The following is a 25,955-nucleotide window of genomic DNA, read 5'->3' as shown; positions in this document are numbered from 1 at the left end:
ACACATTTTAAAATGCACGGCACTTGGATATACTGTGGATAGGCTACTAAATCCTAGTGCGTGCGAGGCAACCACTGGAGCAGCACTGCAATATGTTGAATGGGATTATCTCATACGTATTCAGTCAGCACATGCCTGCTATAAGCTGTACCTGCATAATGAAGGTTAAATCCCCTAATAATATGGCTATTATGGCTCTCCATTCCTAAATATGGGCTGCCTTATAGCAGTTTTGCAGAAACTGTCAAGTGGATTCATCCATGACCAAGTTCAGAATATAAGACACACACTATAACTATTGATTGTACTACATTGGTTAATTGTACTTGCTAAAAAAAAATGCTTTAAAATGGAGGAACAACTTTATTATGCAACTCCATTATAATAGTAAGAAACCATCTGCAGGAGTGCATTGGTTTCTGCAGAGTTTGTAATCCATGGACTAAGTATAATACATGATTATACAGTTGCTCAACATTTCTGCATATGCAATCTTACAAGCCTACTCACAACCTTAAAAGTGTATGTGCTGATACAATCCCCTATTTGCTTCAGCCATTTCTTATACCAATCAAAACTTGATATGGACATTCTGATCTAATATCATTTTTTGAGAATCTCCATTAGTCCTGCCTTCACTCCAGCATCCTGCACAGCCTACTGACAGTGTGACCAGCTGAGGCCATGCAGTGTTGCAGCACAGAACGTCTTCCTAGTCAATGGCAGGGTATTGATAGCACAGCTAAGCTGATAAGCTACATCAGCAGCAAATGCAAAGAGGTGCTCAGTAGGCTGTAATACATCATTAGTTGCCACAGTCAGATCATTTCTTATACAGACAACATGTTAATGAGAAAGCAGTCCAGGGTGTGAACAATTACATTTTCTGAATGTAGACAATAAAGTTCACTTATGTTGGAATCTGCTACAGAGGACTATTGGGGTTCTTTATGTGACAAGAGTGCTTGAATCATTAAGATATGACAACATAACAGATTTTTTTTGTGTCCCAGTCTAACCCTGAAAAACACTTCAAGACAGCAGACATCCTTCCAACTTGTCTGGTATAGGTTTTGTGTATGACAAAGCACAGGGCATTTCAGTGGTGGCTTATTCTGGTTGACTTGACACCAAGAGCTCCTATGCTATAGTCTTTAGCCAGTTCTGCCACTGGCTGCTATGGGTTAAACAGACCTTTACAAATTAGTAGACGTAATTTGTCTGGCTATCCCTATATGGCAAGCAAAAGGCATTTCATTGGTGATATTTGCATATATTTTAAGGAGCTTTTACTTTGAAAAACGCAAACGTTCCAAAGACATGGAACGTACAACAATTAAGAACGCAGACTTCAAAACCTTCTTTCCCCGCACAATACTGGGAATACCATTTCAAATTCTTACAACAAACATGTCTTCAAAGTAGAATTTAAGGACACTATTGTATTTGTAACAGTTGGTGGCGGTAATGCTCTGGTAGGGAAGCAAGTCGCCAAAAACACAAGGAGAAGAAGAAGAACCTACCAAAGATGGCTGTTGTAGTGTAGATAGATGGACTAAGTGAGGCATCGTCGTTAGTTAACAAATCAGTAAATAACTTTGTCTGTTTATATGAAAATGGCCAAAATGCAGCTGATGAGAGCACTTGTCAGCCAGCGGCTGAATGCGGCTGCGGAGGAAATATTTGGTGTTGTTCAAAGGACCATAGCAGAGTACGAGGAGGAAGCCTGTCGGTCCAAACAGGAGATTGAACGGCAGCGAAAACTACTGGACGCTGTTCTCAAACCCGAAATCAAATTACACAGAACAGGTTGGTGATATTTTTACGTTTCAAGGCTGTTTTTTAGTTTATCTTGAAAATGTGTGACTTTTTGACTCAAATACACACCTACAAGACCTACACCTACACCTGCTAGATTAATTACAGTATATGTTAGCTAGTTAGCCTGTAAATTATGTCTGCATGAACGGAATCAACAGCACTGATTTGAATTTGCTACCTTCTTCTGTGTTGCCTTCACTGCCTAGATGTATGCTTTTACACAGTTGCTGTTTTATTTTAGTCTCGCCTCTCGCCTATGCTCTCTCCTGCATGGAGTACATCAAGCCATCAACTCCATTTAAAAATCTGGCAGTAATGTTGCCTTGCTTATTGGCAAAAGCAGGCTACACAGCTGGTAATATATGACATGACGTTTCGGCCTTTACAGTGTGTTAGGGTTAAGTGTGTAGAGAAAATGAATGAATTAATGAGCTAATGTAGCCTATAACATTGTCATGGTCCTGCCCAGTAGAGGATATAGGGACTGTATAATGACAGAATTTTGTAATGACTGAGTAACTAACAATAGCTTAAGGACTGAATTTTGATTTTGGGGTGAACTATTTCTTTAAAAACCCAAACCCAAATCTTTGTGAAGCCTGACATCTAATGGTAAAAAGCATGCTACTGAAATTGCCATCTGCTTTTGGCTGATCTTTGGTGCCAGGTGATGTCACCACCTGCTGTACTCTATAGAAGGTGACATCACCTGGCATCAAAGATCAGCCAATAGGAGATGGCAATTTCAGTAGCATACTTTTTACTTTACTTTTTAGATGTCAGGCTTTAGGCAGATTTGGGTTTGGGGTTTAGTTCCTCTTTAAGAATACATTTCATAAAATATTCATAGTACTGGACTCTGACAGTTCCTGGCCATCAGTGAGAGGAGGCATCCAAGGGAGTGTGCAGTTTTTACCTGGAAGCTGTTTTTGCTTCTAATCTCCCCCGATGGACATACTACGGCTCACGGCGATGCCCCAGGATACCAGCGCTGTGTCCGTGCGTCCGACCTGAATCAGACAGCCGGGTATCAGGATCAGCCAACGGCCCTCCTCCCTCCTCGCTGCTCATAAGGTGTGTAAGTCATGTAAGTCTCTGTCCGTTGCATAGCAAAGACTTTACAGCAGACTTTTCAGCTATAGATGTGGCCTAGACTCACTGATAGCCATATTGTCCAGCCACTATCAGCGTGCATCATATTGAATACCAATCATGATCTTCAAATCCAGTCAAGAAATTAAGTTTTGGGGGAAAAAAGTATGGGATTTTGAAATGGAAATGTGTAGGAATCCTGAATTCAGAGTTGGCTGATAGATTGAATGAGACGCTGACAGCCAGAAACTCCGACAAATCTCTTATCATGTTGCTCTTATTTGCAGCCATCTCACTATGGAAGAAGATTAGGGCCACATGAAAAATGTATTTGAGTTCTGAGTTTAAAGTCAGAATTCTGACTTTAAAGATAAGATAAGATATCACTTTATTAATCCCCTTGGGGAAAATAAACTCAGAATTCCGACTTTAATCTCAGAATTCTGACTTCAAACTCAGAACTCAAATACATTTTTCACATGTGGCCCTAACCCTCTTCCTTTCTTCTATGTATTTTGTATGATGTAAATGAACTGGGTTCTAAATATATTCAGTCGAGAAATTTGCCCTTGGAGCCGCCTAACTCACTTCAGAGCAACCTGTTAGAGTAGTTTCCAGTTTCCACAGTTACATTTCCTGTTCAATTGGGTAATATATTTGTCTAAACATTATGTAGTTATGTGAAGCTTCAGCTTAGATAAGGTGCTAGTGGTAGATTTGGCTTTATAATTTATCATCCAACTGTTTTAACACTTTAGTTCTCATTATCAGAATCAGCAGTTACATACTGATCGTCTTTGTACAACTGTGCCAAACTCTGGCACCCAAACCACAAAACAAAGAGGACACCCCACACCTACAACCGCCTACCTACACCCACCCGTATCCACCCTCCTGAACCTGCACACACACACACGCACTAAAAGTAAAAACATGCAGAAAGGGGAAGGGAAGACAAGAACAAAAACAACAAAGTGCATATTCTATCAGAAGTGGCTTTGTGTAAATTCATCGCTCAACCAGTTCAACTTATAACCAGGAGTGTGGTACTGCACTCAACATCTGTTTGCGTACACGCATATGGTGAACACAATACTTATAATACTTAGAATCTAGTTTTAATTTCCCTATATAAGAGACTTCATGACAAAATAACTCCTGGAGTGAACTAAAGATCACAGATTAGTCTGAAAAAGGGGGATTGTTTTACCATTTCCATCAAGCAGACTTTCTCTTTGTCACTCCCTCCAGACTCCAGCATCCTTTTGTCTTTGGCTGTGAAGAGGAGGTTCCTCATGAGGAGGAACAGCGCTCCAACCTGGGCCAGGAGGAGCTAGAGCCAACACGGGTTCAAGAGGAACAAGAGGAACTCAGAACCAACAAAATGAAGATGTGCATTCACCAAAACCTCTTCTCACATTTTTTTATTTATGGTAGAGAGAGAAGAAGCTCTCTGTTTCGTGGCCGTGACCAAAGACGGAGAGTGCAGGAAGACAAGTTTAAACATGCTAAAAGTGAAAAGTTGTCAAATTGCGGACATGTATGGTGTTGCCCAGGAAAATGTGTGCTGCTCTTTGTGAAGTAGGTGGAATGTTTTTTTCCACCCTAAAATAAGAATTCTTTAATTATTGGCATGCAGAAAAAGAGATGCAAAGCTGGGTGGTGTTTAGCGCTTTTAGAGTCTGTAGAAAGTTTGAGGTTTCAGCAGGCTTGTTTTATCTTGGATCAATTGACACATGGCTTGAAAAAGAATGAGGGTAAATAATGGGGGGAGGGAGGGGAGGGGGGACGCATTTAATTTTGTTGCCTGGTAAACAATTCAACTTAAAAAAATGAAGATGTGAAAATGAAAGCTGTTATGAAGAATCTCACTAGAGAGAGAGAGTTGAGAGTTTTACACAAAGCATTCGTGGATTTACCCTGAAGGGTAAATTGAAGAGACATAGGATTCATACAGGAGAAGCCATTCACTTGCATTGCATCTGTGACAAACCCTTCAGAGTGGTACATTGAAAAGGCTTATGAACACTCGTACGGAACAAACTGTGGATGGGACGATATATCCAAATTCAATGTATCGCAATACAAAAACAATACAAGACGATAATATGTATCGTGGGGCAGAAAAAGGAATCGCGATATTAGCTCCATTTTATTCTGCTGTAGTAATCACAAATGAGACTGCTTGCCCATCACAATTTCACAAGCTCTCCATCCAAATTATATCATTTGCACTTTGTAATGCCATTTTTTAATTGTTGTTTACATTCTAGCGAGCCAATGCCATTGCTAGAAAGATTTGCAACTTATTTATTTCATTATATCTTGGTTGTATTGAATCGTGACCCCATATTGCGTATCAAATTGTATTGTGAGATAAGCAGACCGTCCCATCCCTAATTAGGAGAATCTGGAGAAACTAGGAGGGAACCTAGAAAGGTTTAGTGTCTGCGGCAAAGAATACAGCGGTAGTGGAAATGACAATATGCATGCAGAACGAGAATCATAGAAAAACATTTACTATCCCTCCCTGTGATCTTCACTGTATTGTATTCTGGTTTCAGAGCATGTTTCTTCAGCCCCATTCCCTGTGCCCTCATTCTTGTTTTCAACAAAATAAAGAATGAATGAACTCTACATAAATTTGTTGGGTCTTGATTTATTTGTACGGGGTTTTCACACCTTGGCCATCATTCCACTCATCATTTGCTTTAGTTTTTTCAGTGAGCATCATTGCTGAAGAACTTTTTTTAACGGTAGTTTAAGGTTTGGGTTTGGACTTCTACAAGAAAGCTGGGAAATCCTTTTAAAAACTTCAGGGCTGTTCAACATTCAATAAGATAAAACAAGTAACATGGGTGTGTTTTAATATATGTAAAAGGGGTACTTTATTGATTCACAGTATATCGGATGTGTCTGGTGTAACAGGAACCTACTTTTTCAGCTTTTGGTTTCAGTTGTCACATTGTTATAAAACAGTACAGAGGGTGAACTAACAGTGTACTTTATCATCTCTAATTTTACTACGGAAGTCAATGAAAAAAAAAACACCTTCTGAAGAGTGCGTCCTCTGCACTTTTGCATATGAAAGAATGATAGTTTATTTCTTTGAAACCGCAGAAACCGGAGTCAGCTGCTATCCATAAGTGACACAGCTATTCCAACTCCAAACTACACCCTAAAATTCCATTAAGATGTAATGAAGGGACCTGGTGTAAGGCTTCTTAGCAAGAAATGTAAAATGGGAGCAATTTTGAAAAGAAAAAATGTGTTAAAAATTTCTCACTGTAACTCAAAGATGAAGTTTGAAAAAAATCTAGACTTTTCTCTTAAATTAATTTTATATTTTTACATACGTTTCTTTAATTGTCACTACATTCTGATAGAAGAGAGTACTTACAACAGAAATCCCAAATGAAAGTATTTTAAACTACTTTTTTAGTACAAGAATAATGTGCAAAAAGTCAAAGTGGGAGAATACTTGTTATAGCAAATATCAGGTGCCTGGATGCTTGTAGAACGATCAGGCAAAATCTTGGTGGATGAAAAAAATAAATGTGTGTGAAAGAATATTCATTAAAAAGCCAAGTGTACCCAATCCACCTACTAAAAAGTTGTTCCACTTTAACTCCACTCAGCCTATCTGAAGGCATTTGGTTCTCCCACTTTGGGGATCTACAGTGCGAGGGGTTTTCATCACTTGATCACTAAACAACTCCTGGAATGTATTGGACGTCACAGATCGACGATATCTAACAGTGTAAGAGTATCCAAGGGTGGATTTTTCCTTAAAATTAGTAGCAGTGCTTTTCATTTTGTTTCCAGCTAATTTTTCTGTTTATCCTTCTCACCAGGCCACCAGCAACCTCCCGCCAAGCAGCAGCAAGAGCAAGATTGGAGCCTTAGTCTGGACTACGACAGCCTCGAGCCACAGCCGATTGGAAATGAACTCTGGGCAAATCAGGGTGGAGATGATATTTTGAAATTCATCTTCACCCCGACAGGTATCAAAAGTGAGTGCGATCAAGGCCAAACGAAGTCTGCACATCATTCTCCGACCCAGAGTGCTGTAAACCCAAAGGAAGACTCTCTGCCCAGCACCTCAACTGAACAGAGGACAGAACTACAGGGCGGGGAAAACTTTGAAGTAACAGAAGCAAGCGGTGACTTCCAGCCACTCTCAACTGACGGTTCCGCTGCTCAAAGCGAGGGCTGGAACAGTTCTGATGATGATGATGATGATGATGATGATGGTGGTGGTGGTGGTGGTGGTGATGATTGGGAAAGGAGCGAAAGCCCTCAGTCAGCCTTGAAAGCAAAGAGCGCAAAAATGCAAAGCTCCAGTGCTAAGGTTAGGAAACCCAAGAAGAGTTACGCTGTGCCCCATGGATGTAAAGTTTGCGGAAAGTCTTTCATGTACATCACCGCTTTAAAGAATCATGTGCAGAAGCACACGAAGGACACCGATTTTTGCGGTTTGTGCGGCGAGCATTTCGAGGCCGGAGAGAATTTGAGGCTTCATCTGCAAACTCACGTCGCAGCCAAGGCGTGCGAGCTTTGCGGGAAACGTTTCGGTAGCCACGCTGACATGATAAAGCACCTCAGGATTCACACCGGGGAGAAGCCGTACCTTTGCAGCATCTGCGGCAAAGGGTTCCATTTGAACGGAAACCTGAACAAGCACATGCGGGTCCACACCGGGGAAAAACCGTTCCTTTGCACGTTCTGCGGCAAGAGGTTCCGGCAAAACGTGGGTCTGAAATATCACCTGGCTACTCACACGGGGGACAAACCACACCGGTGCCACATCTGTGGCAAAGAGTTTCCTATGAAGTACGGCTTGAAGCATCATTTGAAGATTCACTCAGACGAGAGGCCGTACAAGTGTGCCGTCTGCGGCAAAGGATGCTACCAGAGTTCCCATCTGAAGAAACATATGCTTAGTCACTTAAGGAAGTGAGCGCATGGCGAAGAAGTCCCACATACAAACTGGATACTAAATGTAGGTTAATGTGGAGTGCAGACTCTGTTGAACTTTATCAGAGTTTTGTTTTATGGAATGTCAACCACCATCCACCTATCAGATCCTGATTCTTTATGTGAATGTTTTATTAAGCATTGTGTTGCAGCTATTTCTTGAACAAATTGCATTTTGTTGCATTTCATTACTGCGGTGACATAGCATTACAAGCTAGTTATGTCTGTATTGACCAAGATTTGACCAACAAAAGCAAAGTCACCAAAAAAAACATTACATGTTTAACATCAGGGCAATGGCCCAGCCCAATAAAGTTCTTTTACTCATTCCACCTACATTGGATACAATGGGTACATACACTGGATGGCCTGCAGACCTTGATAAATGGTTACAAATCACATGGACTTGCACTAGCTTTTGACAAATGATAATAGGGGGCTGGTACAAATTTGTTGCAAACAAGAACTCTTGTGTGAAAACGTGAGTGTCTTAAAGGGCTCTTTACTAGTGTTTAATAGGAGAGCTTGTAAAGCACAGAAGCAATGCACTTTGTGGTGCAAACAAGGCATGGGAAATCATTGAAATCATCTCCAAACTTTCACAAGGCTTGAAATGAGGTAGGATATAGCCACTAAGGACCAGAGGTGGGCACTCGAATCACACGACTTGGACTCGAGTCAGACTTGAGTCACAATTTTAGACTGAGACTTGACCTGCTGCAGCATGTGATGATATAGGCTTATGCATGAGGCCCATTGTTTATTACCGTAGAGTTTTCCCTACCTGTAGCTGCCGGGGTTGTGGTGTCTCATGTTTCACTCTTGAAACGGTTAGCCAATCAGATTAGAGGGGTCGTTAATATTAATGAGCCTTAAAGACACAGCGACAGAAACAGCCTGTACTTGGCAAGGCTCAGAGAGATGCTGGAAAATGAACGTGTAAAAATGGATTGAGAGTGTTTTTGGTACATGACACCACACAAACAGCTTTGAATGGACCTCAAGACATAAAATAAAACACTGGAAAGTGTAGAATATGGGACCTTTAATCACCAAGTCCTCATTTTTCAATAGTTCATCTAAAGCACTTTGTTCATCTTTAGAGAGATTGTGATAATTACATGTAACATTCTTCTGCTTAAATAGATTACCAACCTCATAGTCAATCTTTTTAGCAAACTTATTTAATGTAGCATTAAGGGTAGTAAGGCAGAAGGTAGACTTGGGCTTAAAAGGTGCTTTTTGAGGCCCATTTTGAACAGAGTCACTGGTACTCACTGAAGATAAAGAGTTCATCTTGTACCATGCTCTGAGGTGTAGACTTCTATAGAATCTGAAGAGGTCAATCTTTGTGTCAAATTCTCTGGCGAGTGGATAAACCCTTATACTTTAATAGCACATTCAGACAGGGGTTTCCCTGATATGTTGATCACAGCCTCCCTCTGTTGCTGTTCCTGGTGTACCTACTACACCAGACTGTGTAGTACTATCTACAGTCTAATGTTGTGTACAATGTCGTCAATAAAGGGCTGTATTTACATGGAATGGGCAGTGATGTGTATCATGCTAATTGAATAACTTGTGTGGCTGAAGAAATGGTTACAGGCATGGAGCAGAAATTCTTTGAGGGGGACCAAACTGGGAAGTGCCCCAAATATTCCCTGCTGGATTTTGACAGGTCCAACTTCAGGTATGCCATCCTAATATGATTATGAACTAAGGATCAGGGTTTTCACACTATCAATATTTGTTAAATTAATTTTTGAGGAGTTAGGGCAAATGATGAAATATTTGGATCCATGTTCCTGTGTATGCGTTAGAAATACAGTTTGTACTTTATTTGATGGGATGGAAAGTAACTCACTCACTTATCTGTCCTCATCTCGCTAATTGTGAGTCTGTGAATGAGTGAGTTGCTTTCCAGGACCATGAGGTGCTTTGCATCTAAAAACAGAATAAACAAGAATAAACAAAAAAAAACACCCCAAGGATTGGAGGAGGTGTGGAAATGGGAGAAGTGGACTGAGATGTCATTGGCCAGCATTACTCTAGTCTAGAGGTTCAATGTTATAACGGAGAAAATTTCTCACTACAGCAGTCTGTTTGCCATCTACTTTGATTGTCATGTCTACAGCTTTGCACACGCCATTATATGACCATCTCCTATTCTACTTGTCAGATTGAGACAGCCACAGAAGGCACAGTGAAAGAAATCACCGAAGAGGTCATGAGCCGTGGATACCGTGGCCCCGTCTGCATCCAGAAGAGGGAAGAAATTCTGTGGTATGTTGGAATATGCAATGTAGTGTCATACATCTGTTTGGGATTAATTGCCACACGTGTAGATATTAAAGGATCATTCCAGTTATATTCCTAGTTTTTGCCATCTGACTGATTGAAAGAACAGGCTTTTCTTGCTTCGGTTTGAAAACATTCTTTATGTGTTTGCACATCCAAAATCATTTGTATTTATGAATTTAAAAATCAACCATAAACAACACTACAGCAGACATTTCTCTTTTTTTTGTGAGTGTTGTTGATTGTATTGGTGTGAATATAACTTAGAATTTCTTACTTAGTATCTTGGACTGCAAACATCGTCAGATTTGCTATTTTTTTTTACTGCTTGTGTTGACACACACAATTTGTAATGTCAGATGGGAAATATCAGAGCCTACCAAAAATTCCCGCATATCCTACTGTAATTACCACTATGAATACATTTAAGGTTAAATAAATATGGATTAACAAGTGTCAAGAATCACCCACATTTAAAATCCACATTGCTTAAACCAGTCAGCATGCATAATTCCTCCCTATATAAGCAAGGTATGCCTATTGAAGGGCATTTTAGACATGTATACACCTTAATCAAACTATCACTCTTATTGGAGGATTCATGGCATTATGCAACACAAGCGGCAGTCCAACTGTTTGACAACAGTCGTTCTGCCTTCCAGAGGGTTGGAACTTGTTTCCAGAGGACAAAGATGGCTGACGCCAGAAAAAACAGAATCCCAACATTTCTGGGGTGAGGCTGAAACTGTCACCATGCTCAGGAGTTTGAGAGAAACGGATATCATTTAAACTGTCCGTGTCTCCAGTGATTCTCCTGTTAATCGGACTATGGCCCGCAGCATGCAAATGGGAATATGAATGGAATAATTATATAAGCAACCCATGTAAACAGCTTAATTGGAATTTTGCCTCAAGGATCCTCAATGTCCGCCTGGAAAGTTAACACTCCTGTAGGCCTACCTTGTAGGCTATCTTGTATATAAAACAGCAAGAGTGGTGTTTTGACTTTTGAAGTTTCAAGTTTGAAATACATTTTAACCAGACGTCATAATATGCAGTGCCTTACAAAAGTATTTTTGTGCTATGAAGTTATTTTCAAAATTCATTTATTCAGGATTTTTTGTGTGTGAGTTCTATGCAAAGCAATCTGTTCCATCAAAGTGAAAACAAATGTGTAGAAATTTATTTTGAAGCATAAAATTCAAATAACAGAGACATCTGTTTTGCATAAGTATTCACCCCCTTTGCTTCGTTTGGGCTAAATTGCCACACTAGCAAAAATCCTTTTAGATAGAAATGGCTCACATTTCATCCACTATTATGCAATATAATCTCATGTAATAGCCCATGACTTTTTATCAAATTCCCCTCAGAGATCAAATCCTTTCTTGCTGAGTTTTTAACTCAACTACCAGAGGGCAATATGATCAATTTCTAATTTTATAAATGTGATTCAAGCTTCATTCATTCATTCATTTCATTATTTCCCCCAGAGCTTTAGGTACATGCAAACATTATTCTGTGAGATTTGTTTAGGACAGTGCTAAATGGAGAAGTTGGCTGAACAGAACACAAGTCAACAAGAAATCCAAGTATCAATACTTGTTTATTTTCTTTGCAGCTTTTCTCTATAGTTGTCTATTTCAGTGAGACCCTCTCCCTCCCTCTTCTGATCCCAGAACCGCGTCACATCTTTCTCTCCTTTCTTGCTTCTTCAGCAGATTCTCTTCGACCAGCTCACGCAGTTCAACTTGTTCAGTGTGTAGTCCTGACGGTTTAGGGTGGTGAGGTAGAGATCGGCAAAGGCCAAGCTAGTGCGTGCATTTTCCGTCACCATTTTGCCTCCGTAGAAAGGGGACTTTTTAAACTGCTCCACCAGCTTGGTTGGCATTGGTCTGGTTTCTTTCTTCAGCCTCTGGGTGATGGCTTGTATCTTCAGGGCCAGCGATTTCTCCTACTTGGTTTTCAAATTGTTGTCATCATTTGTGTGCACAAATCATCTCTTTGCAGACCACGGCCGTAAAGATACTGAAGATGAAGAGGTGGCCAATAATGATAACGACATGCCTGTATTACCGACCGGGCATGCAGGGCACATGCCCCGGGGCCCCAGACCACCAGAGGCCCCAAAATATTCTGAGTCCCTAGGTACAGACAGAGTCAATCCTTTTCAATAAATCACAACATTTAACAATTTTTTTGGTCCTTCATTCCCACCACCTGTCACCTCGCCTCTTTAAAGCTACAATCTGCAATCCAAATGTAAGCAAAGGGAAGCCCCACCACCTCAAACTAAAGCTTGCCTTGTTGGACAAATGTTATCACTCTCAAATTGAATGATCCAGTTCTAGAGGAATAGCAGTTTGTAATAGCTAAAAATGAGTTTCAGATTACTTTCAACCTGTAAAACGTTTACGTTTGTATTGTGAAGAGGCTAGTATCTTGAGTTTCGATGTGTGGGTGGAGGAGGGGGGCCCAAAAGAACATGTGTGCCCAGGAGCCCTGTTATTGGTTAATCCGGCCCTGGATAACGACTATGGTGAAAATTCGGTTCCAGCCCATTCCCAGGTCGTCCAGGGCTTCCTGCGTCTCTGTCCAGCCGTCAAAAGTCACCAAGCTGAAAACTGTCAGGAGGGCGGAGCCTAGGCTTCGCCATCGCTCAGGATCACCAGTGTCGGGGGCGGAGATGAACATGAGCACAAACATTAGGCCTGCGATACAGCTCACTTTCTTCATGGTGTTGATCAGAGTTTCCATCCAGACCTGGAGGCCTGGGAAGAAGGAGAGTATTTTCAGCAGGCGCCCGCAGCGACAGTCCCGAATAAAACACTCCTGTGCTGGATAACATGGGCAGGAAGGACCCAACCAGGACGACAGCATCAAAGACATTGTACCCATTCTTCCAGTACTGTACGGGTTCGACGTACTCCTTCATGAGGAGTGCCATGGTGTATATTGCAATGAAAAATTTGTCTACAATCACGAAGAAGCTATAAAATTTCAATTTCAAATGACAATCTGTTTCCAAATGTAGTTGCAGAAGTGGAGTTCCTTTTTCACTTGGTCACTCTTTGCTATTCCTCTCCCACCAGTGTCTCAGTCAGAAGATTGCTGCTGTGCCGTCTGGCCTCCTCCTTTGTTTCGTTCCATTTTGCAGTGGCAATGGATGAAGAAGAATCTTTGTCTTTTCAATCCCTGTCAAGAATCTGGCTAGAGCTGGTGCTGGTGGGCATATTCTTGAAAACTCGATTCCAAACATGTTTGAAAATGAACATTATAGGGGCAAAACACCAAAGAATTAATAATCTATTAATAATCTGAGTTCCAAGAAGCGATAGCAAAGATTTTAGTTTAGTAAGTGGCCATATATTTTAACATCATGCCTCGCATGCTTTGCTAGTCGTAGTTGCACCCTAGATTGGAAAGAATAAAAGCAACCCCAGAAATCAGCAGTTACAGTAGCGTCCAGCTGCAGCCCCGGAGAAGCCCCTGGCCTGGTATAGCACACTCACCCTAACCCCTATCCTTAACCTCGCCTTGCCTAGCCAGGGGCTTCTCCAGGTCTGCAGCTGGGTGCTATTGAAGTAGCAATCTAGCTAACTGAGTTAGCTAGCTTCATAGTGTATGTGTATACCCCCGGTTGACACTTACCTGGCCATACATGTACAATTTGTTGTCAGGATGTTGCCTTTTTCAGTATGCATGTACACCCATGCATCATAGGGCTTTACGTTCACACTTTTTTTCCAGGCAGTTTCAGACGCATCACAACTGGACATGGTCCTGATTGGCTCCTTCACTAAAGAGTGACTTAAATACATCCAATCAGGGCCAGTTTGCAGCATTTGAGCTGGAAAGCCTCCACTCAGCAGGTTTACCTAAATTGAACTGCTGCTCTCAGCCAATCAGGGTCCAGTATTGTGACGACTAGTCCCCACATTCATTTACTTCAACTAATTCAATTCAGCTTTTAACTAAACTACATTTATTTGCAAGACATCATGAAGAACATTATTCTTATCCTGAGCCATAGCATATTTGAAAACATCATGGAAACAAAAATCATGGAAACCATGGGGTTTAAAGCCGCAATCATAATTGCAGTATGGTGATCTCTGTGGAAACACTGTGACCCCACCACTGGCTTTGTTTATATTTTGACTTGTCTTCAATTTATTGGATTGAAGACAGATTTTTTTTTTCACTCTCAAATTGATTGGTTGAGCTTTTGATACCAGGACTAACAGGCAGCTAAACATAACTTTTACATCTATTTATTTTTCATGTACATTTCCATGTCCATTTTCCAAGTCAACCTCTTCCGTGTGAACATACAGTGGCCTACCTAACATTTGTATGGACAAATAAATATGGACTTCTCTCTTATTAATAATTCTGCCAATTCTTATAGACACTCCATTCCAATTAGGCCTACTAAATTGGAGAAGAAGAAGAATATCAGTAATTTGATATTAACTCCCACACCACGATTAACAGCTTGAATTTTTTTAATTATATATAATGCAGTCTTCACATAGCCTACAAAATATAAAATATGTTGAAATATTTTGAGATCATTATCACAGAATTATGAGATAATTATCTCAGAATAACGAGATCTTTTCTCAGAATTATGAGATAATTATCTCTAATTTGGAAAAATCGGGCTGATTTTCTTTTTTTTAAGCGACTGCAATAAACTTCGTATTCATCCGCTCTCAACTCGTAATGGCGTTAATTCATGTCGTTAATTCCGACAGAACCTGAAGGCAGCGTCCTTTCCACCCTCCACTCATAACAAAGGAGACGTCACCTACGTCACCAGTTGACGTCGTGTTGCTTTTGAGCGAGGAAATAATTTATTTATAAACTGACGCAAGGGCGCTAAATCTAAAATAAACCATGAATAAAATGTGAAAATATATAAATCATATTTTGCTGACGCAGCTGCACGCATAAAGGTTGGAATATATTCCACTTTAACCAAATAAACTCGCTATGTAGTGCTAGCTAAATGCACGAGTAAAATGACTTGCTAGCATAGTTTAGCTTGCCGGTCAGGCTACATTGCTAGCTAGCTAACGTTACCGCTGAGGTAGTTATCAGTTCTGACGTAGTGTGCAAATGTTATGTATCGGGATTTCTTGTATTTCAATGCTTCGTGGGTTGGTATTTCACTATTGAAGGGGAATAATGTAATCAAGCAGCTAGTAAGCCAATGTTAGCTAACTTAGCTGGCTAGGTTAGCTACACATAGCTAGGTTGACCATCACATACTAGAGTTTATTTGGCTCCAGTTAGCCGGCTACATTAGCATGACAACAGTTCGGCTAGGCCGCTGTATCACGTAGTTATCTTTTCCGTCTACCCATATATTTGACTGTGGTTGTGTCCTAGGATTATGGCGCCCCGCTTACAGCTGGAGAAAGCAGCTTGGCGTTGGGTGGAAACGGTGAAACCAGAGGATATCAGTCGGGAACACATTGAGCTAGCATACCGCGTCAATGTACCGGCCTGCAAAAGAGGAGCCTGCAGGTACATTGTGCACATTTCTTAATAACACCCATCTATTCTGAAAGTAATGCTACCCCAAAAATGTGCTAGCATCTGTCAGCTAGCACGCACTTTGAATAACTGTCTGTAGCAACAGAAGCTAAAACGGTGGATGGATAGCTTGAGGTCTCCCGTAGAGAACGATTTGCCAAACTCCATTCAAAAGTCTGAAAATGTAATGTTTCCTTGCTTATCGGCAAACGTACATAACTCTTACAACATTTCTGAAGACGGTTTACCAATTTAAATGAACCACTTTTCAATTCGGCATGCATCCACTTCACGAAACAACACTTATTTATAACTAGATTTCAACTTTTATAATTGGTTTGCCTGCTATTAACGCAGTGCTCTTCCACCCAAAATATACCACGGTGGGCGGTAGGGAGCAGTGTATTGATATTTTATTGAATTAAATATTGCTTTATTTATGTATGTGATGATCTATCTATCTATCTATCTATCTATCTATCTATCTATCTATCTATCTCTCTATCTGTCTGTGTATGTAAAGTGGCTCCTAGATTCATAAACGTTCTTGAGTCAATTTTTGAAGCAAGGCATCATTAAACCTTGAACCTTAAAGCCATTTTTTAATGGAGTTTAGCATGAGAACTGTAGGTATTCGTTTTAGCTTTACAACAACATAATGTTAAGTGTGAACTGGGCAACGGAATCACAAGGTTAATGAAGATATTTTGCTTTTGCAGGAGGAATTGCAAAGGGAACCCCAATTGTCTTGTAGGTATTGGCGAACAGGCGTGGCTGGGAGAGATCGATGAAAACGCTTTCCACAATATCGATGACCCAAATTCAGAACGTCGAGACAAGGTATCTTTTCATCTGACACACCTGATGTAGATTCTTGGTGGACTGCTGAAGTCTATAGAAGTCATGCATAAGGTCAGAGATGGAAGAGTTTGAAAAGAGATGGTTGATTTCTCTCTTTCTCAGAACACATTTGTGGGCCTGACCAACTTGGGTGCAACATGTTACGTCAACACGTTCCTGCAAGTGTGGTTCCACAACCTGGAGCTGCGCAGGAGCCTCTACCTGTGCCATAATTCCAGAGCACAGGAGCACAACATTGACTCTGGTAAAGAAAACTGAAGATTAGGGACACTTTATGTTGGCACCTTTTTATTCCACTGGTTTAAGTCAGCATGCCCTAAACAGATTTTGTAGAGTGTTTTCACTTTTCAGTACACACACCTCCATCGAAGTGCATATGCAGTCAGCCTCCGCATTAGCTACCTTGAGGATTCATTGTCACCACCAACCGGCATTTAGGCTTTCTCCCCCAATACTCAGTATTGATAACTGCAGAAAGTCACTTCTTTAAGAGACATACAATTAAATAATCTTACCTGGATCTACTTGCCCTGGTTTGTTGATGTGTAGACAAGATTTTCAAAAGTCAGAAAGTGGTGCTGAAACGAGTCCCTATCTTAGCCAAATTCAGTTAACTATTCCTGAAGTTTTACAAATGCATCTGCTTGAAGCCTTCAGACTATTTGTATACATAAGTGAGTAATGCAAAATATTGTCAATGTCAAGCATTTCACAATCCCAGACAGACCTCTCTATGTATTTCAGACTACGAACCTCAGTCCATCTGTGAGCATCTCCAGTATCTGTTTGCACTCCTGCAGAACAGCAACAGAAGGTACATCGACCCGTCGGGGCTAGTCAAAGCATTGGGGCTGGACACGGGACAGCAACAGGTAAATCCCTAATTGAAATCTAGTAACTTCTTTTCCAAAGAGTTCATTTAGAAATACGGGGCTGGTTTCACAGCTGAAGCCAGGAGCCAGAAATTATGAAAATTGAACTTTCAAATGGCTTTCAAGAACATGGCAATGGAAACTTGATTCAGTTACTTCTGGACTATGAATTCCATGACTTCAGATTCTCAAAGCCTCAATCGACTCGAGTGTGGAAAATTTTCTAAAAATCCTAAAATGGACTTAGGTATGCATTTGTTTTGTGATGTTTCAGTGGAACTAGAAGACAGATCCAACTAATAACAGATAATATTAGAGAGCATATCAAAATAATAGGAAGTGACTGTAATAAGGAAATTAATTTTACCATCTTGGGGGGGCAAAAATCTTTATGTGGGTGTATTTGAGGTATTTGAAACAATCTGATTTTTATTGTAATTACATAGAGCATACAAAACACAATCACCAAGATATTAATGCTATTATGGATATGGAATTATGGATACAGGACATTAAAAATAGATTCTTTGTCTGTCTTCAGGGATAAAAAGTCACATGTGGGCATATTAGTACACCGTTGTATCTTTCACAATGTAAGCATGATGGCATGTAGTTAATGTTAATTCCTTCATGGTAAAAAATAATCGTTCTATCCTAACTCAAATTTGAATGTAAGTTTTGATGTAATATGCACTTTGGACACCAGGGGCATTGCACTTTAAAGGTGTTTCCACAGACCACAAGAAGGTTACTGAAATTGCACAGATGTTTGGACATATTTGAAATTATATTTTTCAGTCATTGCACATTAATTCTGTCTGCTCCATCCCCAAACTAATTATTGCCTCTTCCTTTTGTATTGGTGAGTGCCTTATATTTTTGAGCCCAGGTGAGGAAATATTATCTGGACACAAAATACAGTGACTGGATAATACAATTTCACAAAAATAAATTGAGAAAAGTGAAGGTGTGTGTGTGTTCCACACTCGTTTGTGTTGTGCTGCTCAGATCCTTTGAGCGGAGAGTTCAATAAAGTAAAACATCCAGTGTGAGCTCTTTTTCTTTTTTGAAACTAACTTGAACTGTGACTCAAAAACTGAGGTATAGACCAAACTGAGTTTGGTCAACCGTTACATACCTAATGATACAGGTCCAATAGACCAGAATGCAATGCAGCCACAAGACATGTTGTGCTTTGAGTAACAAACTAGTGGCTACCTAGTCATATTTATATGCCTGTACGCCCACTGTTACGCCCCTGCCTAGGAGAAACCTAGGCATCACATGAAAACTGTGACTCCCTCTCTTTCCCTGCTCTCAAGAAGGACCAGCATTTGCAGGATGGCAGTCCAAAGTAGCAATTTATTGAAAGAAATCTAAGTGGAAGTAACTAAACTCAGCAAGTGTAACTTCCCTAACAAAATAAAAGGAAACAAAACTACAAACTCTTAACCTAACTCCCTAAGGCAAAACGGGAGAAAAAATGGCATCAAAACCAAATGGCTCCTCAACCCTCCAACTTCCTGGACTGCTAGAAGTCTATTTTGTATTTACCAGATTTCCATGATTTAAGAGCACCTGGCTTAAATCACACTGTCAGTACATTTCCTAGTAGTACTCTTGCTACTACCAAAAGAATAAATGGGTCTGAGCTGAAGGCTAGTCACGCTGATGCGTTGGGAGCCGGAAGGAGAGAGAGCCCAATAGACAGCGGACAGCTGGCCTTAAATCCACGGAGCCGTCACACCAGGCCAGTCAGCAACCAGAACACACCTACGCAGTCACACACACCAATCAATCACAGCACACCACCTGCAGCTCATCAGACATCCACACTCTGACATGGACAAGGGAGAAACATAACACACAATGGCCCAATCCCAAACTGGCCCCTACCCACTACCACTTCACCACCAAGTGTCACTCCAAATCACGTTACACTCACAGCTGTGGAGGGCACTTCTAATGAAGGGGAGGAATAAATTGCCAAACTGTGGGACGCCCTCGCCACTCTACCAGAAGAATTGAAAGCAGTCGTCACCAACAGTTCACTTACACTCAACGCTAATTGGTTTGGGATGGCCCTTAATATGGCGAACCCTCCACGTGAACGCGCAAACAGAGGGGGAGTGGATAGGGCGAGAGGTTAGGGGCTGGTTTGGGATTGGGCCAATATGCCAACACAATATTTGGGAATTTGATTGTTGCTTTGATTGCAAGCAACAAGTTCACACCACTTCTCTGGGGGGTGTCAACGGGCATTCTGGGAAACGCAGGAAAACACTAACCGAAGTAGACTAGGCAGGTTGAGGGAAAAGTAGAATTACAACACTTCAATGCAAAGTAACTACTGGAATGCATTGAACATCACAGATTGATGAGATCCAACAGTGTGAGGGAATCCAAGGGTGGAGAAGTTTTTAATCCAGAAGACTTTAAATCGAGGACAATTTTAAACTGTCTTTGCGAAAGCCAGTTTGAGTTAGTCCTCCTTGAAGTGCCAGGACTAAACTTAATCCATGTCTGTAGACCTGAGGCCCGTATCATGAAGCGAGATTAGTGGGTTAGTGAGCTAACTTTGGGTTTAACCCTGGCTTTTCAGTCCCACGAAGGTGGTTCACTTTTAACCGGGGTAGATCACCATGGTAACTTATGCTGCACGGCTAACCTGCTCCGGAGCAGGTTAAGTTCAGGGTATCGGATCAAAACGTATGAAAGGCCCGCCTTCTGACCAATCAGCTCTCTGGAAACAGGGAGTTACCATTCCTACAGGATCCTGATATGGACAAATATACAAATGAAAATCACAATAAAAAACTGAAAACTGTTAGGCTATTTTTGAATTAACAGACAGTAGCCTAAGAAGTGCTGTTCGCAGGGCGACGTGTTTACAGATCATTAGAATCACGTTGTTTTCCATGATAACTTATTATATCGGAGATATAGCAGGTAGGCATTGACCATATTATTAATGGATTAAAGTTACTGTTGCATATATTAATTGCGCTGACTTTATTTATTTGGATTCCCGACAGTGTTTGGTTCAATGTCAGCTATTTCATATTCCATTACCGCAGCCCCGAAGAACAAGAGACCGACTTTATGAATAGAAAATCTTTTTACAGCCTCAATGTGTCCACAAACTATTTTATCAATGAAAAATATGCCCACTGTGTCCTAATGACGGGGTAGTTCCTCCAGTAATCCTCTCTAGCCTTGGAAGCAGAAACAACTTTTACTTTTCGCGGTTATGTTTTGTAATGCTGACAGTTATTCATTATAAGACTTTGTTCTTCTTGAGAGAAGAACCCAATGTTAGCTATCCATTTCTTTCCGATACCCATGTGTTGAAAATGTCAGCAGGAAATATTAGGGCTTATATCGTCCTATAATTAGGGCTATTGTCTATGGCTTTTATTGTTTGATTAGACTATTTTATTATTTTCGCCTATTTTTAGGCTATTACTTCTTTTTATAGTTTTGCGCTTATATTCTATGTCCTTTTCCCCGCTGAATCATATTACTTTTGCTGTGCAACTATCTAATTTCCCCACGGGGATCAATAGTTTCATCTTATCTTATCCGAATTGTCTGATTTAGATCTGTCCATGTTGCATGTGATTGGCTATTTGTTACAAACCCCGCCTCTTTCATGTGAACGCGCTCATAGCTGGATAGGTAAATCCTGGGTTGACAGAGCCAGTTGATAACCAGCTACGTGAGACCGGTTATCAGGATCGCCAATGTTAGGTTTAGTGAAGCCAGCTAAGGCAAAGATACCCTGACTTTGTTTAACTTGCTTCGTAGTATAGGCCCCAGCTCACCTTCTCCTTCTCTCCTCCTTCACTCTCAGCACTGAGTTCAGATTTTTAATTTCCAGGACGCTCAGGAGTTTTCCAAGCTCTTCCTGTCTCTGTTGGAGGACACGCTGTCCAAACAGAAGAGCCCCAGCCTGCAGAACGTCATCCAGCAGCAGTTCTGTGGACAGTTCTCCTACGTGACTGTGTAAGACCACCCAATGCTCAAACTTCTTCTGTTGCCTTGCCAGCCTCACAAAAATACAACCTGAACTTTTATCTCAAGGGAGGCGTCGGGCCTTGACTCATAAACATGACATTTTTTACGTTAGCCTTTCTGTTTTTCACATAAAAATGAGGGAAAGGTACCGTGGTCTGAGTCCATTGAATTCTCAAGCTGCTGGATGCATTACAAGTTACTTTGAGATTGTGTCAGAGATTAGATTTGGTCATTTCAGAGAATGCAGTAATTTGAAATATAGAAAAAGTTTGTTTTTTGCAGAGGGAAAGTTCTCTGGTTGCTCGGAGAGATGTGTTGTTCTCTCTTCCTAGGGGCATTTTTTATAAAGTCAAGCCGTCTGGCTATGTAGCACTTTATCAGATGTGGTGCCAGTCAGAAGTGAAAGTAGATTTAATAGCCATTTCTTTCCATTCTTGAGGCAGATGGAAACTTTATTCTTGTCAGGTTAACAGAGCAAGCCTGATGCTGGGTATTTTTATGAGGCTTGGCTTTGTGAATGTAAAGGTTATGTTTTTATTAGTCATGATTTGGATTGTGATCAGAGTTACGGGGAGATACACAGATATTTGGTTGACTGTCATGATTTTATCAGGGTGGGCATGCTTGAGTTGCAATATTGGGCCTGAAAAATAAATTTTCCTGAAGTGCAATGGTGGAATCTCTGTCTTGGTTTTGTTGTCCCCCAGCTGTAACCAGTGTGGTCGAGCATCTCCACTGCCGTCCCGATTCTACGAACTGGAGCTCAACATCCAGGGCCACAAGAACCTCACAGAGTGCGTCACAGAGTTCCTCAAGGTAACACTTAAATGTCCATGCCACATTGAATGCATTTACATCCACACCAATAACTCATATTTGGAATGTTCAGATTCACAATTCAGTTTGGGTTGGCACATGTAAACATCATATTATGCTTATCAGAATCACTTTATTTGCCAATTACAGTAACTGTACAAGACTTTGTCTTGGAGACGTTGCTGGAATTGATAACTGACAGACACAACAGGACCTCATATTCAATGCAAGGTGACAGCGTAGGATATATAACAGACAGTGGACTACACATAACACTCTACTTACAGTATACACACATATATGTTTATAATTATTTATTTAGGCATTTAGACAGCATGCTGTCTAAATGCCTTTTCTTGCATTTAAGAAAAAAATCCTCATCCTCATGATTTAATGTGGGATGCCTTCTGATGAAGTCGGTTGGGCTTGTCCATTTAAGTCACAATGAAATGGCATTTTGAGAGCATCTTGCTTCCTTAATTTGATGTATTTCCTGTTGAAACAGGATGTTGGGACAGGACATAATGTGGGGAGGGATCATTCACAAGTGTAAACCAATGGGATATGTGTTAGGGAGAGAAAGGCAGTTTTATTTGATGGGAGGGGTGGTATTGTTCAAAAATCAGTGGTGGTATTATACTGGTACGCAATGAGGTTAAACTACTGCTACTGTTTTCCGGGTAGTAAAAGTAATGGCTTTTTGATATAACAAATACAACAGGGTTCTCCCCAAAAACTGTAACAGTGGTGTTGTGCCACTTTGACCCCTTGCTTGCCACTGTGTAACAATTTCCCCCTCATCTGCGACTGGAATGCTTTATTTCTGTTTTCCATTGTCGTTTATATCCACACATCCACATTATTTTTCAAAAAATATTTTCTAGAAGCCAGGTTTGGAATGTTCACATAAAAATATAGATAACACAGACCTAGTAGAGCGCATTCCTCCACCAGTGCTATGCAATTGTCAATAGTTCCACATGCCAGTTCCACATGTGGGATTTTCACCAAAAGTTAATAATTTCTTCCATGCCACATTACCAACTTGTTTCACATCAGGAGATGCTTCACATTTTCATGACTGGACCTGAAATGGGACATGAGATCTGCCTGTTCAAATTCTTGCAATAATCACAACACCACATGGCCCATCAGCTCTATATCTGTTCAGTTTCCATTAGAGCTGCCCTTCTATCACTGGACCAAGTGGTAAACAGGAAATGAGCTCCCCATGTTGTTTGATTGGTCCATTAATGGGTGGCTTGCTTATGTCTGCTGATAGGCACATAAAGTTTGATGCTGTTATGTGAATCCGTTCGGAAGTTATTTGCTTTTATGTGAGAACCCGTTGCCACGCCCCCCTTTGGCCAATCAGTGTGGAAAATTAATGAGTTCCTCTATGCCCCATGACCAACATTTCTACAAAGTTTTGTGCAAATCCATTCAAAACCTTTTGAGATCCCCTGCCAACAAACCAAAGGAATGTCATGATTTCTGGTTCTTAACCCTCTTTGTCTAAAGGCTTTTCCTTTTTTGCGTTTTAAGGCCCTAGAATGCAGGAAATTTTAAGGAGGTATAAAAATGCAAAAGCTCCACCTAATATGTATATTATGACATGGAAATTTAGATAAAAGGGTGAAAAAGTCAGTTTTCATTTCATTGTGGCTTTAAAAAGTTCTACACAGAAAACCTAAAGCACTGAGTAGCATCAAATCAGTGGACAAGTTTTGTCCAGTGGTCAAAAAGCATTAGAATCTAGCTTTTTTTTGTCCCAGGTTAAAGTAAATACTATGCTAGAAAATATACTGTTCAGTGCGTATTTGTTTGTGTCCTGCGTACACTGTTAACTCATCATCTTCCACCTTGCAGGAGGAGAAGCTGGACGGGGACAACCGCTACTTCTGTGAGAGTTGTCAGAGTAAACAGAGCGCCACCCGGAGGATCAGACTGCACAGCCTCCCCCCCACCCTCAACCTGCAGCTCATGCGCTTTGTCTTCGACAGGTCAGCCCCTGCTCTGTACTGAACACTGTGTGACAATGCTTGGTTAAAAATGAATAATGATGATAAAATAGCATAGTTTATTCAGAATAGGTTAACAGATAAGAACAGTTTATTCAGATTATCATGAAAATCCTAAGAAATTATTTTTGATACTGATATATCACAATATCTGCCAAGATATGCAAAATCAAATGTTAAATAATCAAATTGACATTCACTGCATTGAACTGCATGGTAATATAAAGTATGATAAAGCTGTAATTTTCAAATAATATTCCCTAATTTATTTCAGATCTCATTTTGTGAGAGATTTTAATTAGTAACTGCTTTATATCATAGTATTGTGAAACAAACAATAGCATAGTGCATCACAATAACTGTCATTTCTTCACCGTATTTTTCTACTGAAAGACAATAAATGATAACATTGAATTATTGCCCAGCCCTGATACCATCAGTGCACGTATGTTGTTTACTTGTATGGGACAAAGGGTTTTGCAGTACTTCATTGAAATGTCCTCTCCAGACAAACGGGTCACAAGAAGAAGCTCAACACCTTTATCAGTTTCCCAGAGCAGCTGGACATGGGGCCTTTCCTGGAAGGAAAAGAAGGTATTAGCAATAGGGGGGGGGGGGGGGGGGGGTACTTCAAACAGAGGCTAAAGTGGGTTTAAATTGCTATAAGTTACATTTGCACATACTAAGCCCAAACAGTAAGTCAAGAAATAATAATAGTAATGATAATAATAGTGATAATCATTATTACCATTGTCATTATCATCACAACAACAATAACAATACGCCCTAACAGCCAGAGAATACAACTCCATGGAAAGTAAGTCTGTTTTTATATATATGTGTGTATGTGTTTGGGCTGCCTCCCCAGACCAGAAGTGTGTGTACGAACTGAGCGCTGTGCTGATCCACCGGGGTGTCAGTGCCTACTCAGGCCACTACATCGCCCATGTGAAGGACGCGCGCACCAGCGACTGGTACAAGTTCAATGACGAGGAGATCGAGAAAATGGAGGGCAAGAAGCTGCAGCTGGGGATCGAGGAGGACATCGGTGAGTGGCAGGAAACTGGACATACAGTTTCATCTGCAGCCATTTTAAATTCATTACATAATACAGTGTAAAATACACAATTTGGAAATGTGTGGGAAATCCGGGGAGGTTATCGCGCTGTTCGATATTATCGAATATTGGCCCAAGGCTAACTGCGATGTCTGAGGTTCACGTCTTGAGGTCTTTTTTTCTCTTCTCCTGGTCATTATTGTTCCCTAGCTGAAACAGTGAAGTCCCAGGCGCGGAAGCCCAAGTGCAGTAAAGGCTACCACTGCTCTAGGAATGCCTACATGTTGGTGTACAAGGTCCAGGAAGAGGAGAGCTCAGCCTCAGACCCCTCCAGGACCAACGTCGAGGTACCAGGTGAGGGCGTTTAGGCATCACACGATCCTCAAATACACCTCACATCCAGCAGCATTGTAAGCATGATCCATAGATGGTGAGACATTTTTTTTTACAGACTATGCATATTTGAATACATACCTCAGTTGCTAACCTTTTTATATAACCTCCATGTCACATATATAGGCATAGCTCGGAAATCCCGACTTCCTACATGGAAAAATGCAATTGAACGACCCTTCAATT

The 25,955-nt window shown here is 40.8% G+C and overlaps 2 protein-coding genes across 5 annotated transcripts in view; both read left to right on the top strand.

Moving 5' to 3' along the window:
* Positions 1-1,534: 1,534 nt before the first annotated feature.
* On the top strand, positions 1,535-8,009 carry LOC139914545 (uncharacterized). Its single transcript, XM_071902885.2, has 2 exons — positions 1,535-1,809; positions 6,768-8,009. The coding sequence occupies exons 1-2, from the start codon at positions 1,611-1,613 to the stop codon at positions 7,871-7,873; spliced, it is 1,305 nt and encodes a 434-aa protein (XP_071758986.2). The 5' UTR covers positions 1,535-1,610; the 3' UTR covers positions 7,874-8,009.
* A 7,015-nt stretch (positions 8,010-15,024) lies between these two features.
* usp48 (ubiquitin specific peptidase 48) overlaps positions 15,025-25,955 on the top strand; it is a 29,435-nt gene continuing 18,504 nt past the window's right edge. For all 4 annotated transcript variants that reach the window (XR_013504863.1, XM_071902881.2, XM_071902880.2 and 1 more), the window contains exons 1-11: positions 15,025-15,149; positions 15,586-15,723; positions 16,452-16,572; positions 16,696-16,837; positions 17,338-17,465; positions 21,346-21,470; positions 22,190-22,298; positions 24,168-24,301; positions 24,828-24,913; positions 25,188-25,367; positions 25,587-25,730. Coding sequence is in view for 3 of the 4 variants with exons in the window: in XM_071902881.2 (XP_071758982.1) it covers positions 15,590-15,723; positions 16,452-16,572; positions 16,696-16,837; positions 17,338-17,465; positions 21,346-21,470; positions 22,190-22,298; positions 24,168-24,301; positions 24,828-24,913; positions 25,188-25,367; positions 25,587-25,730 (1,303 nt within the window). In the remaining variant the exon portion in view is untranslated. The remainder of the gene's footprint in view (positions 15,150-15,585; positions 15,724-16,451; positions 16,573-16,695; positions 16,838-17,337; positions 17,466-21,345; positions 21,471-22,189; positions 22,299-24,167; positions 24,302-24,827; positions 24,914-25,187; positions 25,368-25,586; positions 25,731-25,955) is intronic.

This window comes from Centroberyx gerrardi, chromosome 5 (assembly GCF_048128805.1).
Source record: "Centroberyx gerrardi isolate f3 chromosome 5, fCenGer3.hap1.cur.20231027, whole genome shotgun sequence".
NCBI lineage: Eukaryota > Metazoa > Chordata > Actinopteri > Beryciformes > Berycidae > Centroberyx > Centroberyx gerrardi.
The sequence above is the reverse complement of the archived record's forward strand: the minus strand, read 5'-3'. Positions and strand labels throughout refer to the sequence as shown.

What these genes read in the sequence shown, in the direction of transcription:
- LOC139914545 (XM_071902885.2), top strand. Translation starts at nt 1,611, where the DNA reads ATGAAAATGGCCAAAATGCAGCTGATGAGAGCACTTGTCAGCCAGCGG. An exon ending in AATCAAATTACACAGAACAG is followed by an intron (nt 1,810 to 6,767) that starts GTTGGTGATATT and finishes CCTTCTCACCAG; the next exon opens with GCCACCAGCAACCTCCCGCC.